The 15839-nt window shown below is 42.6% G+C and overlaps 2 protein-coding genes and 1 pseudogene across 4 annotated transcripts; all 3 read right to left on the bottom strand.

Moving 5' to 3' along the window:
• Positions 1-238: 238 nt before the first annotated feature.
• Positions 239-10390, bottom strand: LOC135626451 (OVARIAN TUMOR DOMAIN-containing deubiquitinating enzyme 1-like). 3 transcript variants are annotated; one of them, XM_065131756.1, is made up of 10 exons: positions 10068-10390; positions 9941-9961; positions 3912-3977; positions 3705-3788; positions 3472-3594; positions 1279-1331; positions 1109-1158; positions 933-1033; positions 442-717; positions 239-357 (listed from the first exon to the last, which is right to left on the bottom strand). In XM_065131756.1, exons 1-9 carry the CDS (start codon positions 10311-10313, stop codon positions 463-465), a joined length of 999 nt encoding a protein of 332 aa, XP_064987828.1. In that variant the 5' UTR covers positions 10314-10390; the 3' UTR covers positions 239-357; positions 442-462. The 3 variants fall into 3 exon arrangements, with proteins under 3 accessions (XP_064987828.1, XP_064987829.1, XP_064987830.1); XM_065131757.1 differs by lacking the exon at positions 9941-9961; XM_065131758.1 differs by lacking the exon at positions 239-357 and having other exon boundaries at positions 513-717; positions 881-1033.
• A 1273-nt stretch (positions 10391-11663) lies between these two features.
• Positions 11664-13754, bottom strand: LOC135586304 (uncharacterized; annotated as a pseudogene).
• Positions 13755-14450: 696 nt separating this feature from the next.
• Positions 14451-15489, bottom strand: LOC103971541 (small ribosomal subunit protein eS27y). Its single transcript, XM_009385583.3, has 4 exons — positions 15256-15489; positions 15021-15122; positions 14896-14924; positions 14451-14787 (listed from the first exon to the last, which is right to left on the bottom strand). The coding sequence occupies exons 1-4, from the start codon at positions 15256-15258 to the stop codon at positions 14661-14663; spliced, it is 261 nt and encodes an 86-aa protein (XP_009383858.1). The 5' UTR covers positions 15259-15489; the 3' UTR covers positions 14451-14660.
• Between the last annotated feature and the right edge of the window lie 350 nt (positions 15490-15839).

Here is a 15839-nt window from a genome sequence, read left to right as displayed (position 1 = left end):
TAAATAAAATTTGAATAAGAGATATTTAAATGATGACGAGATTTTAGATGTAAAATTTGGCTTGTTGCAGAATTTCAACTTTCTGATCAATCAATGTGCCTGCACACAATCATTTAACTGGGGCTTTATAGTTCTAATAACTTCGAGAAATTCAGTTGCAATTAGGGGAAAAATAACGTTGTGAAGAGCTCATTGCAAAAACAAGGAAAGTGTTGAGAATGCATGCAAGGCATGTCTGTGCGTGAATGTTGGATGCGGATTATCATTTACGAGTAGTCGCCCAAAAGACTCCCTTGCTACAAATGTTTTGATACATTTGGAATGACAAGCGCCTCGCGATTTGCCATGATAAGCAATCTGCAACTCACAAAAAATGGCAAGTGCAAGTCAATCGATGGAAACCAAGGGATGTTAAGAAAGTTATGCAGTTAGAGAACGTACAAGCCTGTAAGAAATTAAACACTACTGGCACTTGGGGTACAGAACATCGTAGTGGCCAAGATGACACAGCAACTTCACCCGCGGTGTCGATGACAGAAACGTCCTACTTGGATTGCTCCCATTAGTCACGACGTCACTTGGAGTAAGAGCACCTCCGTCGGACGAGTTCTGGTCAAGATACTCCACGCTTATAGGCACACCCAAAGCATCAGATAAAGCTACGATCTGAACATGGTTGCTTTCCTCCCCCAACATCTCCACCGACTCCTTGCAGAACTGTAAGCAAGACACAATAGATGGATAAGAAATTATTCACCAACAAGTTGGACACTGCAAAAGTGGAATACATTCGATGACACACGCAACTGCATGATACTAGCCTAACACAAAAAAGTCTACGACCAAAAATACATATTGGTTGTACATTAAGCAATCTGACCTTCGGATGCAACCAAACATGCATGTAACGAGGATGAGAAGTCACAAATAACCTGGTCTACGCTTGTATTCTCTAAGCCAATAATAAATGGTTCAAAAAATGCTGCTCTTCTGCGTATTTCACCAGACGCAACAATTCTGAAGAACAAAACAACTGCCAGAAAACTTGCTTAGAAGATAAAGAGTTATGTTACAGAAAAGGACAAACAGTCTGGAGCAAATTTCTTACGGTTATCTGAGAACGATTCATCACGGGTTATCTGCAGAAGCTCCTCATGACTGTCAATGCAAAATGTGCATGTTATGACATTGAATGGCAGAAAACTCAAAAGTTATTTTCAGAAAAATATATGTTGTTTCTTGGTGGCAAATACAAGACACTTGCAATTGAAATCCTACCTTATTGGAGGACAGCTTTCGTTCAGAACATTTTCCAGCAGGCTAATGAACATCTGAGATAATACTCATAACTATCAGAAAATTATCTTCACCGAAGCAGACCTTTTTTTAGTCCTTATCGAAACAAATTTCACAATGAGAATTTCAGCAGGAAGCAGTATATGATCCAACAATATGTAGTAGAAGGGGGTTCTTTGTTCAAAATCCGCCAAGAAGTACTCCTATATGTTCATAATAGATATACCTTAAAGAGTAAATACTGAAGCCAATTAAAAAATTCTTACAACATGCCAGAGGATATGGATCCACTGAAAGTGATTGGTCACCAGTAAAGCAAGATGGTCTCTAGTTAGTTACCTCACAAAAAGTGTTCAGATAATTTCACAATTGAAGCCACAGTTCCCTATGTCAGTTAGGCCATTTCATTCCAACTGGTAATTATTATTATTTTCTCAATCACCCAGTATCTCGATACTATCAGTCTGAATAAAACTCTGAGAAGGGCGAAACCAATCAGTAGAGAGCTGATTGGGATTTCATAGGTAGGCAAAGATGAGCATGTCTGCTGTTGATCACATCCAGAGAGCAGAAACGGCAAAGGTAGAAGAAATGAGAGAAAAAAAAACAAATATGAGAGAGGATAAGGGTCAAGCTACTCAACCAAACTACATCACCTAAACAAAAACTAAAACCATGTATATCATATTGTCTATGTAGGCCATTGACAATTACATATGAAGGTCATGTAATCAACACGTATTAGGCTCTTATATCAACGTCACAAACAATAATTAGATTATCTGTTAAAAAAATAAAAAAGACAACCTAAAAAATTCAGAACTAAACCTAAGCAGCACTCAATTCAAACCTAATTAAATCATACATAGAATATAGTGTATGGCCAGATGACGCTATATTATGTTTATATATGAAAGTCAGCTAAAATGGATGTAGGATCTAGAAATATTATCAAAAGAATTTCTTGGACCTAAAATCTCAAACCCAAGCCATTGCCTGAAGTCGTGGCCTAATTTATTATTCATTCTGGGTCAGCTAGCTGGACCAATCAACTAGCTTGACTGCTTTGCATATGCCTATGGATGCTGAGGGTATTCTGCACAATCGAAACTAGTGATACGCTAGGCTTTCAATGGAGCAATCTATTAATTGCTTACAATGAAAGAACAAGTCATAACGTCCCAACTATTGGGGATATCTAACTACTGCTTACACCAAAAAATAGACCAAGGAACCAAGGATTGTATTGAACAATCATGTCCATCAAAAGCCTAATTCCTTGGCTGACTGGGCTGGGCTACCTTTTCCAATGTCCTCCATCAGGGAATTTATGCTTCATTTGAACTTTCCTACTGTATTCGAGTGAACGCAAAATTAGATTAAAGAGTAAGTTTACTGACATCGACAACTATATTATATATCACATTACAGATAAACAAGAAAGAAATGCTCTATGACCAGCAGTCTAGTATTTGTGAAAAGCAAATACATAGTAACATGTTAAAGAACCCCATTGGTTATGAGCTCAAGATACCGCCTAGGTGGAGGCTTATACTTCAAAGAAGAAATCACCTTGTTGTAATTGATAATCTCGGGTGGAACATTAATATGGTAAAATGAAAAGAACCAATATATCATCTAAAACACCATAAAACAACAGCAGTGCATAATAATGAATAAAGTCCTAAAATGGCTGCTTTCTAATTTACAAATGAGGGCTTGCTTGTGCTTCTTTCTTTAGTTTTGGAAAGTTGTTCATCAAAGAAACAAGAAAATGTTCATTCGATTCTTGGTCCTGACACATATCCAATGATACATGCAGTGATATCAAAGAGTTGTAATCTTCTAGCTATGAATGTTTGGTAGAAGACTCCTAGAGAAGTACATATTATCCCCAAATTCTTTAATGAGAAAGTTCAAGCAGTTTCTCTGACTTAAAAGACTCGTATTGTTCATCTACACAATGATATAGGCACATTGAATTGGAGGATAAATCAGAAAGGGAGATCTAAACATTTTTACATGCTCTATTTAATCTGAGAGAATTAACAGGAATACATCTAGCATCAGTTACCAGCATTTGTGTTGGTTCAGTATACTAACTAGAAACATGCATAGATCACACTGCAGAAATTAAATTAAATATAAGTAAAAATCAGGAGTTACAAAACTTACGAAGAAGAATTCATCAACCATAAAATCTGGATCTCCAAGAACTTGTAGTGTCTTCCTACACATTGCAACATTTGCAAGAATACGATCAACCTCAGCTTTGTCTTGTGTTGCCACAATTTGTTCCTATTTTCATATTACATAAACATCACTAACTCATGCTCAGAACATCGTTTGCAGTGAACTCACAAAATACAAAGTTCACAAGGGTTGTCAGAATTTTCTTTTTCAATTACCAGGTAGGAGAACATAAAACTTCGATAGAAACAATTTCCATCACCCCGTATTCGCCTCAGTGCGGCATATTTATTGTTAAGGAGCTGCAAGTTAAATAACATATGGATACAAACAAAATAGAAAACAGTGTAATGCTCAGAAACTATCAACAAGCATAATGAATAGATCAGCAGCAACTGTCTGTGTGTCACCCCACCAAAATGTACCTTGATCTTTTCCTGAAGGATGTGGTCGCCTGACCGAATCTCAGCAGCTAAGAAGGAAAGAGGTTCCTGCACAGTCAGAAGAAGAAAAGTATTGTTTTTACATGACCACATTGTATAATTTGTTACAAAATTTTTTATAGTACTTACAGTGAAAACATCAGCTTAGTGAAGTCATGACATAACATTATAACTTCTGAACAGTTGCTGACCGGTGAAATGCAATTTCAAGTCCTAAAATTGTGTACAAACATTTTGCCATGTCTTTAAATGTTCAATGCATGGAAGGAGATATGGACACACAGACAACATATAATAGACACTGATACAATGAACCCCCATAAGTTGTATAATACAAGATGGCAAGGATATGGTTAAAAAACATAGCTTGTGTTATAGACCAACTTTGGTACAATGCACTTGATTTATATTCTTATTTAAGACTGGCACTGATGGCAAAAGAAGGGGTCATGAGCCATCTACCCGAAGTCAGCAATAAAAACGATTACATACCCAGTGCGCTGTCGATATATGTCACTAAAGGCCAACTGCCAAACAACTCTTTGATCACAAATTCTAGTGGCAGCCATAGAGACCAGTCCTCACTCCAATCATACAGACCCTGATACCTCTGGCACACTGGCACTGACTAAATTTTGAACATTTATTTCTCAACAATAACCTTGCAGTTATTGCTCTTAACTGCACATCGTACCCATTGGCTCCAATTCTTGGATCATCTTGCAGGTCAGACATTGACTTTGGAGCCCGGTCTGACACGGACTTAGCTGGATTTGCCTAAGTCGTGCGGCACCCTCGCGCGTCCGTCCGCAAAGGTCAGCCTCCCCGAAGCCTCCCATTGTCCCTTAGGACCAACCAAAGAGAGAACGGGTTAAAAAGAACGCCTCAATCGGGATCCACAAGCAGACATGTCCGAAAAACACTTTATAGACAATGCAAAATACAAACAGACTTTACAAGCTCTGAACAGTGGCACAACAAAGGGTAAAATGGTCCATTACAGATCGAAAAGCTCTCGAACGTGTCCACATGACACAACCTTTATTTACAAGCCTAAAGAGGCCACCAACCCAACTAACATGGGACTATTAAGCCTTCGGCCGCCCCTCTACCTGCTGTACAAGGCATAAACATGCCAAAAGACACGGACATACATAAGCATTACATCAAACACCCTGTTTCGAAGTTTGTCCGTGACATTCTCCCCCACTTATCCCTTCGACGTCCTCGTTGAAGCCTTTGTGAACACTGCAACTCTTCGCCTTTGCTGAGTCTTCAATTTTCTACTCCAGCTGCAATGCGCCTCTTGGCTCCCAGCTGCTCTCCGCTGCTGTTTTTGAGTAGTCGAACCTTTGATCCGCCATGCTGCTTCAACTCGCCAATGACTCTGACTCTGGTGTGGGGTTGGCTGAGTTGTGTTGATCCACGTTGATTCCTGCGGATCCACCAAATGAAGGAAAAGACCATCCTTACTGCGCCAGTCTCTCAAAAATTCCACATGCTGCTTGAACTGGGTGGATGCTTGTTGGAGCTTTAACGAGCATCGCCTCGCAAACTTCTGAAGTTTTGGGTCCTTCCTCCACAACATCTGCTCATTGACTCTTCTTTCAGTTAGTTGTCACATCCAAGTAGGTTCGCATCACTTCCACTTTCGATTGGCATTTCGTTGGGAAATGAAGCGGACAATCTACTCTCAGTAGCACTGATCACCGTTGGTGAGGATTTGACAACTGTTGTCTTCCATTCTCTTCGAAGGGTCTTTGAACTTGTGCAGAGCTCCTCTGCTGGATAGATAAGAGAATTGGGGTACTCGGTTTCGCCCATTCTCTTAAGAGTTGAGAAGGCAAAGGTTACTTGACTTCGCCCGCCTCCTCGAGGTTGTACTTCATGCATCGAGCTGGTTACTGGCCTTCGCCTGCTCTTTGCTCACACTTCTGAAGCACTTGAAGTGTTTGCACTCCTTGCGTTGAGTTAGCTACTGTGATTCACCTTCTCAATGCCATTGAACTTCTGGAATGCAGGAAGTTTTCACCCCAACTTGGAGTAATTCTCTGATAGATGAGGTCGCCTCTGGGATTGTACCGTCTTCTCCATCAACCCTGCCGCCTACTCCACTGAGTAGCAAAGGTACAGCACCGCGTACTGCTTGCTTCATTCCTTGGTCGTGCACTCTTGCATGACCCGAAGTCCTTCACTTACGGTATCTTGATGAGAAACTTGTTGACACCGGTCTTACGAAGTTCCTCGGCCTCTGCCCTTCAGCCTTGTCTCGGTACTTGGAGATTGCCTCTGCATGCTCCACCTCCTCGGCCCCTTTCACGACCAAACACTCTCCCTCCATGAGAGTAAGGGATCAATGACCTTCACGGAAGTCCCGCCTCTGCGGTACCATGGCGCTGCCATGCCCATGGCACTACTATCCGTCGCCTCGCATCTCCATCCCTTTTCTTCACAATCAGTAGAGATGTCTCCGTGGCACTCCTCTGAGTCCACCTCCATTCTAACTAATTGCTTGATTTTGGGTAGCTAAGTCCCTCTGGACTCGTCGTCGCTTCCTCGCCCCTTTCGACCCCCTGCTTCAACACCTCTGTGTTCTCTAAGCAGTCTGTTTGGTCGATGGAAAGACAGACTGCAACTCCCATGCATGGCCTCTGCCATCACGTTGTAGGGTTTGCACCGATTCTGTTCTCCTTAGCTTCCTTGGTAGCAATGTTCGCTTACTCGACCTTGTCCTCTGACTTGTCGGGCTCCCTTAAGCGAATATGAGCTCTGGAGCAGTCCAACTCTCCAGTTGCTTCGATCATACCTCTGCATGATTAAATCCCTCCCATGGAACTCACTGGTACTTGCATTCGAACTTTTCCCTTGGTGGAACCCAGCCCCCATATGCTGATGACCAAGGTTTTCATCTGATGAAAAATTTGATGCACGCACGGAAGACCCGCCTCTGCGGTACCATGGCCTTCACTCCTTGAATCCATAGCCCTTCTTGCCGTCGTGTTGTTCACCAAAGCGGAGCTCCCAGTAGCTCCCGATCATACCTCCATATGATCTCATCCCTCACGGGACTATGTCGTGTGTGTCGCATTGCCACGAACTGTTCCACCATGATCCGCTGCACCATGTCGCCTCGTGGTGACATCTCCATTGCATTCTGATCCTTGTGGAATAAACTCGAATTGTGAACCCTCCATGTGTGGCCTTTGGCAATCGACCTTCATCCACCCACTCTTGGGTCACACCTAGATGAAGCACCGCTCTAGGACAGTCCGTCGCCTAGTAGCTCCCGAAGTCCACCGACTTCGCTGTAATTTGTGCACCATTGCCTGGATCCTGGGCCTCTGCCCCTACCAGCACAATCTCCGTTGCGCACTGCTTCCTTCATGGCAACTTGAATGGCAACACTGTGGCATATTCTTCAAGAGTACCCGCCTCTGCATCCTCTTGCCCCGTGCTAAGGCCTTCTGAACCCAACTTCGCCTCCGCAAATTGAGTCGCCTTAGTTCCTCCATCAAATGCTCCTCCGAGATAAGGTGCATGTGCCCAGAAGCTCCCTTCGTCTTTGGCACCATGCAAGATGAGTCCACTCCGTCAGAATGAAGGACCCATGAAACAACATGATCCTGCTCTTGCCTCTACAAGAGTTCATGTCCTTGACCTCTGTCTAAGGAAAGCACTGTGCCTCTGCTCCATGTTCCAACTTCTCTGCTGGCTCCCTTCATGCGGCTTGGGTACTTCGCCAAGTTACACCCAAGTTGCTCCGCTCCTCGTTTTTGCATTGAGTCGATGGTGGCCCTCGCGCCCACCATTCCACGGGTCAGCCCTCCCTTGAGTCCGATCTCTACATCGACTCCAAGTGTGCCTTCATTTAAGTTGCTTTAGGTCGCTCCCCCACTTGATCTCGCAATGCATCCACCAATGCATTCTCTCGAGCGAGATCATGCAACAACTCCTCGCTGCTTGCTCGGTCCATTGAGCTTCGTGGAGTTGTTGTTTGTGAGGTACTCCTCCTCAACATGTGAAGTCCGTCTCACATGATTCTCCCTCTGGAGAGCCGAGACTTATCCCTCCTGGATAACTGTCCCGTTGGAGCAACATCTCTCTTCGTTTCGGAGATCACCATCCCCTTGGACTACTCCGATTTGCTGAACAAACTGTGTATTGTTCTGCCTCTTGCAAACGCACTTGCTAGATTGCGCCTCCACGTCAATACAGCCACCGCTGCACCCCTCAAGGCCTAGCAACATGCTGAACTCGTTGCACACTTCAGCCTCCTCCGGACGTATCCTTCGCATGCCGAAGAGAAAGTTTAAATGCTCCATGGCGTCGAGTCTCGACCGCCTTGGGATGGCCACGAACAATCCATCGTCCGCATACAAGCCCATGCATGAGTACCGAATTCTTCGAGTTAGCAATTCCCCTCACCTCTGTGAGCTTTGCACAACTCTTTCGGTCGCTGAGCAACTCATTCCACTTTGCATGGTCTCGTCCTTTGCCAAGCGCCTCGCTTGCCTTGAGCACCATCAAGTAAAGTTGTCAACGTTGAGCCGTAGCTCAAACTCAGCCATCCCAACCTTTGTGCGCTCCGCATTCTTCCAAGCTTGCCTGTTCTCGTAGTGCCTCTTGCGCGAAGGGTTGGCCATTCCTCTGAATGCCAATGTCAAATGCCCGCTCCTCTGAGCGACTCTTTTCCCTACATCTCCATGCCCGTTTTCCCTAAAACGGTCGCGCGTGTGCTGACTGCCCTCAACGCAGCCCCGCTAAGTCCCCCACGTTTGCATGTCAAATGTTTCTATGAGTGCTTGTCCCGCTCTGATACCATATGACACGGACTTAGCTGGATTTGCCTAAGTTGTGCGGCACCCTCGCGCGTCCGTCCGCAAAGGTCAGCCTCCCCGAAGCCTCCCATTGTCCCTTAGGACCAACCAAAGAGAGAACGGGTTAAAAAGAACGCCTCAATCGGGATCCACAAGCAGACATGTCCGAAAAACACTTTATAGACAATGCAAAATACAAACAGACTTTACAAGCTCTGAACAGTGGCACAACAAAGGGTAAAATGGTCCATTACAGACCGAAAAGCTCTCGAACGTGTCCACATGACACAACATTTATTTACAAGCCTAAAGAGGCCACCAACCCAACTAACATGGGACTATTAAGCCTTCGGCCGCCCCTCTACCTGCTGTACAAGGCATGAACATGCCAAAAGACACGGACATACATAAGCATTACATCAAACACCCTGTTTCGAAGTTTGTCCGTGACAGGTCGGAGGCAAGCCTCAACATCAAAGCTCTGATCCAAACAACTCACGTTAACCATCACTCCTGCTACTATAGTGTGCTTGACAAAGCAAGACATGGGTCATGTAGGCTCATTAATCAATGATGGCAGTTAGCTAAAAGTTAAACACACGAGATACAAATTCAAAAGGACTTTCCGTCTTATAGTAAAAAAATGATCAAAATTAGCAACAAAAAAAAAATTGAACTCAGCCAGAATTAGTCAATTCTATCTAATTCTAGGAAATTTAATCGACTAAAGAAGAGGAGAATAGTGGAAGGGAAGAATAGCAAAAAATAGAAAGTTGACGTGAAAGAGAAACGAAACGGAAACTTATGACAATGGTTGAGATAGAGAAAATACTGCTACTGTTACGTTCACTAGCCATTATAACCATTGTTTTTGTTGTTTGGCATCATTATTGCATTGTTTTGTTCATTTTCAATACAATGGAAAAAGAAAGGATACTGGAAGTGTAAAGAAAAGGAAAAATAGTAGCCTAACATTTCGAGGAAAATGAACATGATATGACGCAGAAGGGAGATATATCATGGGATTCAGAATTGATCTCAAATTCTATGCGAACTCTCTTTATTGGTTTTACTTACTAAGTTGGGCAAAATACTCTTCCAAGAATTCGGGAAATGTGCAACATCGACATGAAGAAATTCAAAGATAAGAGATGAAAGAAGCTAAGATCCAAAAGGGCAGGGCCATTCGCTCGCCTTGTCTCCAACGCAAGGGTTCTTGATGGCCACGTCGTCGCAGATGCCGAAAAAATGCTGCGTCAGGTCCCTCCAAAGATAAAAGACGAAATGAACTACGATCCAAAATGGTAGGGCGATTCCTCACCTTATATCCAAACCGGTTATTGGAGTCACCGTACCGACCATCAGACAAGCTGGCAATATAGACATCAACAAGATCAGGATAGGAACCGGGGGCCTCGGCCGACGATTTGGGATCGACCCCCAAGGAGGGCACCTCCGGCATCGCCGGCAAATCACCTTCGGCGCAGTCCCCGTCGCCGCTTCCATCGCCGACGAAGTCGTTTCCGGCCTTTCGCTTGTTCGTGATCGCCTCGGCCTCTTGCGCCATGTCGCCTGCTGTTCTTCTCCGCCGGTTTCAGGAACCAGAAAGCAAAAGGGGGAGTGAGCAAAAGAAAGGCGATTCCAAACCTTAACAACCTCCGAACCGTGAGGATGCTGAGTTGGCGAAGTAATCGTTGGACATTTCGTTTCGGGCTTCAATCTTTTTTTTTTTTATGAAAATGAAAGAAAAAAAATGGTTAAGCAAATTTTTTTTTTTTGCTATTCGTAAATCTTTACTTCATACAATCATTAAAAAATAAAATAATATTTTTTTATTAAATACAATCCTCAATTATCTATCATATTTTTCTGCCTTGGTTCGATCTCATAACGCGTGAGGCATTTGCCATGCTCCGAAGGTGATAATATCATGCACAACACATGATAATAACCTTTTGCCTTTGGACTTGTGAGTCGAGATCGAAAGGACGAGTGCCACCATAATCAACATCAATGCTAGTCTTAGAGTGACTCCTTTTAACCCTCCACTCAAAAAATATAAATTTTTGTTAACAGTGCTTTGCTTTGGTCATCCACTGTGCTTAACTAATTATATAGTATCATATGTAATTATTTTCATTTAACATTTCGATCCTTACATTTTTAAAAATTATATTGAGATCTTTATACTTATACAAATAAAATATTTAGATCCATTAAAAAGATAATTTTATAATAATAAAAATAAATAAAGAAAGATTTTGTTGGAACAATATATTAATGTTCTATTTTCTTAAATATATGAATCTTAATATAATTCTAGAAAATATAAGGATCAAAATATTAAAGATAACTAATTATCTTTTATATACCCACTTAGTTGTTTGTGACGGTAATGACAAGAGCACGAGAGATAAGAGAATTAGTTATTTGTGAGAGTGATGACAATAGCACGAGAGATAGAAGCGATGAGAAAACTAAGACAAGCACATGCGATTTGAATGGTTCTCTCTATTCATCGTACATACTTGTACTTAAATGTTGGGCGGCCGTTCAGTGGAAGTTGGTGTTCGATTTAAAAGATGTGAACATCGCTGCTATAAACATCGAGAGAAGAACAAACCCTATTTGCAATGAACACGGCCATGCGCATCTAAATGTATTCGGCCATGGATGTAGTCTTCTCATATTTAAAATAAAATAAAATCAACGTAAAAAACGGAAATTATTTTATTTCAATTTGAAATCAATATACAACCATTCACGGTTGAGTCGGATCGAGTTATTTCAAGGACAACAGAAGGAAAGAAACAGAGCCTCTCTCTACTTGCCAAGGAGACACAAATAGATGGGCCGATGCATACATCCATAATGCAGAAGAAGCATAAGATAAGGGTTTGCTCAATGGCCCCGTGGATTAACCCCAACAGACTTTAAGCTCTCCGTAGCTCGTGGCCCGCTCCGAAAAGAGGAGGATGAGGGCGAGGGAGACACATACAACAAGAGGGAGGAAACGAAGGAAAAGAAGGCGATCATACGTGTAAAAAGGGTCGGAGGTGCCGGATCGGGCGGCGTCCAAGTCTTGGATGTGAGCCACCTTCCGGAGGAAGGACTTGTTGACGAAGCGGCCGGCCTCGCCCACCACCTGATCCGGCATCTCCACCTCCGGGATGGACTCCCGCTTCTTCTTGCTCACCCAAACGCTGGGCTAGTGCACCAGTTGCTGCTTCGCGGTGTGGGCGCCGATGGACAGCGCCACCACTACCATCCCAAACACCACCGCGATCGGCGTGAACTCGGCCTTCGACTCCCTGATGAATCCATTCGGTCAAACAAATAGACGATGCATATAGGATTTGTAGGTTTCGACGTTGTCGTGGAGATCAATCAGACCTGGGCTTACTTCCATGATGATCTGACATACCAGCAGCAGTTGCAGGCGACATGGTCATTGTCGACAGGCGTCGTCCCGATCCCATTTGACGAGCAACCGACCTCCAATAAAACTACAGAGATCACAAAGCAGACCATCATAACAAGTGGAGCAACGAGGGGGAGATGGCTTATGGGCAACGGAGAACCCACCGCCGACATCGAAGCCATGATCGAAGATGATGACGATAGCTTTTTGAAGGAACCAATGCGGTGCATGAAGCGTTCGGGTCAGGGTTAATAAAGGCAACGGTAACGAGGAGACGCGTGGCGGATGCACACCGGCTGAGTGCGAGGGGCATGGTAGCTCGAACACGCGGCCGTGATCCAGGGAAGGTAACGGGGGCAGTTCGGCTCTACCAGTTCCCCGAGCCAACCACCGCGTCGCGTTGAACACCACCAGTTTCGTTTGGTTCTCGTATGGATTGAACGGTCCTCATGATGGTTTGGGTTAATGATCCACATCGATCCTAGTGAACTCTACTGTGAAATTGCTCTCTGGGATTTCACACGCACGCACACTTATATACACACATTAGAAGCATTTGCTTTGGCATATATACCTTATTTAAGTATATTTTACTGTTTCAATTACACCCATCAACTAAGAATAAAAAAAAAACATTCTAACCAAAGATTCCACAACAAAAGGGCCAAATTAAATAATCCACATTTACACCAAGTTGTAAATTAATCAGTCTCCCTGATTTTTTCACTTCCAAGATATATAAACAATTCCATACACCATGTGAGAGAGATTAAAGAAACTATTTCGTCCAACTCCACTCAAAGCAGAACAAGGACTTGATGCAGAAATTACTGTTGCGAATATTTAAGATTAATCCTCACAATGGAATTAGAACCAAGTGCAAAAGATGAAACCGAATTTAAACGTGGATTAGCAAATGTCAACTTGAAAGGATCACCAATAACAAAATGCAACATACTCAATCATGTCCCAAAAATTACTGTTACCAATATCTAGTACTAATCCTCGTAATGGAATTAGAACCAAGCGCAAAAGAACAAACTGAATTTAAATGCAGATTAGCAAATGTCTCCTTGAAATGATCACCAATAACAAAATGAAACACACTCAATCATGTCCCAAAACTCCAGTAATTACTGTAACCAATATCTAAGACTAATCCTCATAATGGAATTAGAACCAAGCACAAAAGATGAAACTGAATTTAAATGTGGATTAGCAATGGATTAGCAAATGTCAAATTGAAAGGACCACCAACAACAAAACACAACATACTGGATCATGTCCCCAAACTCCAGAAATTACTGTAACCGATATCTAAGACTAATCCTCATAATGGAATTAGAACCAAGCACAAAAGATGAAACCGAATTTAAATGTGGATTAGCAAATGCCAAATTGAAAGGACCACCAATAACAAAACACAACATTCTCAATCATGTCCCCAAACTCCAGAAATTACTCTAATCAATATCTGATACCGATCCTCATAATGGAATTAGAACCAAATGCAAAAGATCCAACTGAATTTAAATGCAGATTAGCAAATGTCAACTTGAAAGGATCACCAATATCAAAACGCAACATACTCAATCATGTCCTAAAACTTCAGAAACTGCTGCTACCCATATCTAATACTAATCCTCGTACTGGAATTAGAACCAAGTGCAAAAGATGAAACCGAATTTAAATGCAGATTAGCAAATGTCAGCTTGAAAGGACCACCAACAACAAAACACAACGTACTCGATCATGTCCCCAAACCCCAGAAATTACTGTAACCGATATCTAAGACTAATCCTCATAATGGAATTAGAACCAAGTGCAAAAGATGAAACTGAATTAAAATGCGGATTAGCAAATGTCAAATTGAAAGGACCACCAACAACAAAACACAACATACTGGATCATGTCCCCAAACTCCAGAAATTACTGTAACTGATATCTAAGACTAATCCTCATAATGGAATTAGAACCAAGTGCAAAAAATGAAACCGAATTAAAATGTCGATCAGAAGATGTCAAATTGAAAGGACCACCAACAACAAAAGACAACATACTCGATCATGTCCCCAAACTCCAGAAATTACTGTAACTGATATCTAATACTAATCCTCATAATGGAATTAGAACCAAGTGCAAAAGATGAAACTGAATTAAAATGTGGATCAGAAGATGTCAGCATGAAAGGATCAACAATAACAAAATGCAACATACTCAATCATGTTACAAAACTCCAGAAATTACTGTTACCAATATCTAAGACTAATACTCATGATGGAATTAGAACCAAGTGCAAAAGATGAAATTGAATTTAAATGCGGATTAGCAAATGTCTAACTGAAAGTATCACCAATAACAAAATGCAACATACTCAATCGTGTCCCAAAACTAAATAGAATACAGACGCAGTAGCATCTGAATTCATAAGACTCGTGTCCCTTACGGATGATCAATAGAAGAGCGGTGTGAATGAAGAACCACAATACCAAATCAATCTCCCTTGCGCCTGAACGAGCATCCCTCGGTGAGCCTCGCACGGCCTCCGGTCGGCTGACAGAGAACCGTCTGGCAGTTTCCGCAGACCACCACGGTCTGCGAGTGGCTGAACACCGTAGTGCTGCAGAACACCATCGCGACGGCAATCAAGAATCGCAAAGAACACGAATAAAATTTGTATCTTCGAATTAGAATGAATGAAAATTACAGGATGGAAAAGAAGCCTTACATGTTGAAGCAGCCTTGGCACTTCACATCCTAAAGACAAAAAAGGAAAACCAACACCAAGACGGACATCGTTACAGGGTTGAAACAATCAAAGGCAATAAACACAATGTTACAGTAGATAATCACCATGAAGAAGGAATTGGGCGACTGCACGAGACGCTTAAGCTTGTGCCTCTTTTTCTCGAGCTCAGCCGGCGGGTTCAACAGATCGATGTCGTTCGGAAGCACCTTTTGTTGGCACAAACACAGACACACAAAAGCAACATAAAGAACAAAGAAAGTAGAAGATCTAAAGAATCGGGAACGAATTAGCATCAGACGAGATAAAATACCGAAATCCGCACAGACATTAGGGACTTACCATCCTGCTGAAAGCGTAGGGAGACCTTGAAAACCCTACGGAAACGGTGGCCACAAGAGAGGCGGAAGTGAGCAGCCCCGGCGGCGAGCGATAGCGAAGAGGAATCGCCCTAAGCGGACGGGTATCATATGTATATAGGAGTCGTCTGGCAAACGTAAACCGCAGGATGGAACCGTGTCCGATCAAAACCGTTCGTCTCGATTTCTCGTGGATGGTGGCATTTGATACAACGGCGCGCTGCACGATGGGGACGTCGGCGGAATTCGATTCGCTAGTGTCAACCCGAATCCAATAGGAGCTGAACTTTTCATACGTCGATAAGGTTCCGATAAATACAGATTGTCAATATAAGAGCTTAACTTTAATATCTCTATTAAAAAAACAATCTATCAAAAATGATTAATACACACAATGGTAAGATGACACCTTTTCGATTTCATCTACCCCATCAGATCTCAGTTTTTATGAACCCAAATAGTAATAATGCCATTCCAGTTGACTACAACCCAAATTTGAAACCATGACCTGCATTCAACTGACTACAATCCACACAAGAATGATTTACTCAACAAGAACAGATTTGT

Source organism: Musa acuminata, chromosome BXJ2-11 (assembly GCF_036884655.1).
Source record: "Musa acuminata AAA Group cultivar baxijiao chromosome BXJ2-11, Cavendish_Baxijiao_AAA, whole genome shotgun sequence".
NCBI classification, from domain to species: Eukaryota; Viridiplantae; Streptophyta; class Magnoliopsida; order Zingiberales; family Musaceae; genus Musa; species Musa acuminata.
This window is presented reverse-complemented; position numbering and strand designations above follow the sequence as displayed.

Coding starts and splice junctions, on each gene's coding strand:
- LOC135626451 (XM_065131756.1), bottom strand. CDS start 10,313: ATGGCGCAAGAGGCCGAGGCGATCACGAACAAGCGAAAGGCCGGAAAC. Junction 3,789..3,911: donor TCCTTCAGGAAAAGATCAAG/GTACATTTTGGT, acceptor TTTAACTTGCAG/CTCCTTAACAATAAATATGC. Junction 1,332..3,471: donor TGGTTGATGAATTCTTCTTC/GTAAGTTTTGTA, acceptor GTATTATCTCAG/ATGTTCATTAGCCTGCTGGA.
- LOC103971541 (XM_009385583.3), bottom strand. Junction 14,925..15,020: donor CGCCCAATTCCTTCTTCATG/GTGATTATCTAC, acceptor TTTTGTCTTTAG/GATGTGAAGTGCCAAGGCTG. Junction 14,788..14,895: donor TGCCAAGGCTGCTTCAACAT/GTAAGGCTTCTT, acceptor GGTGTTCTGCAG/CACTACGGTGTTCAGCCACT.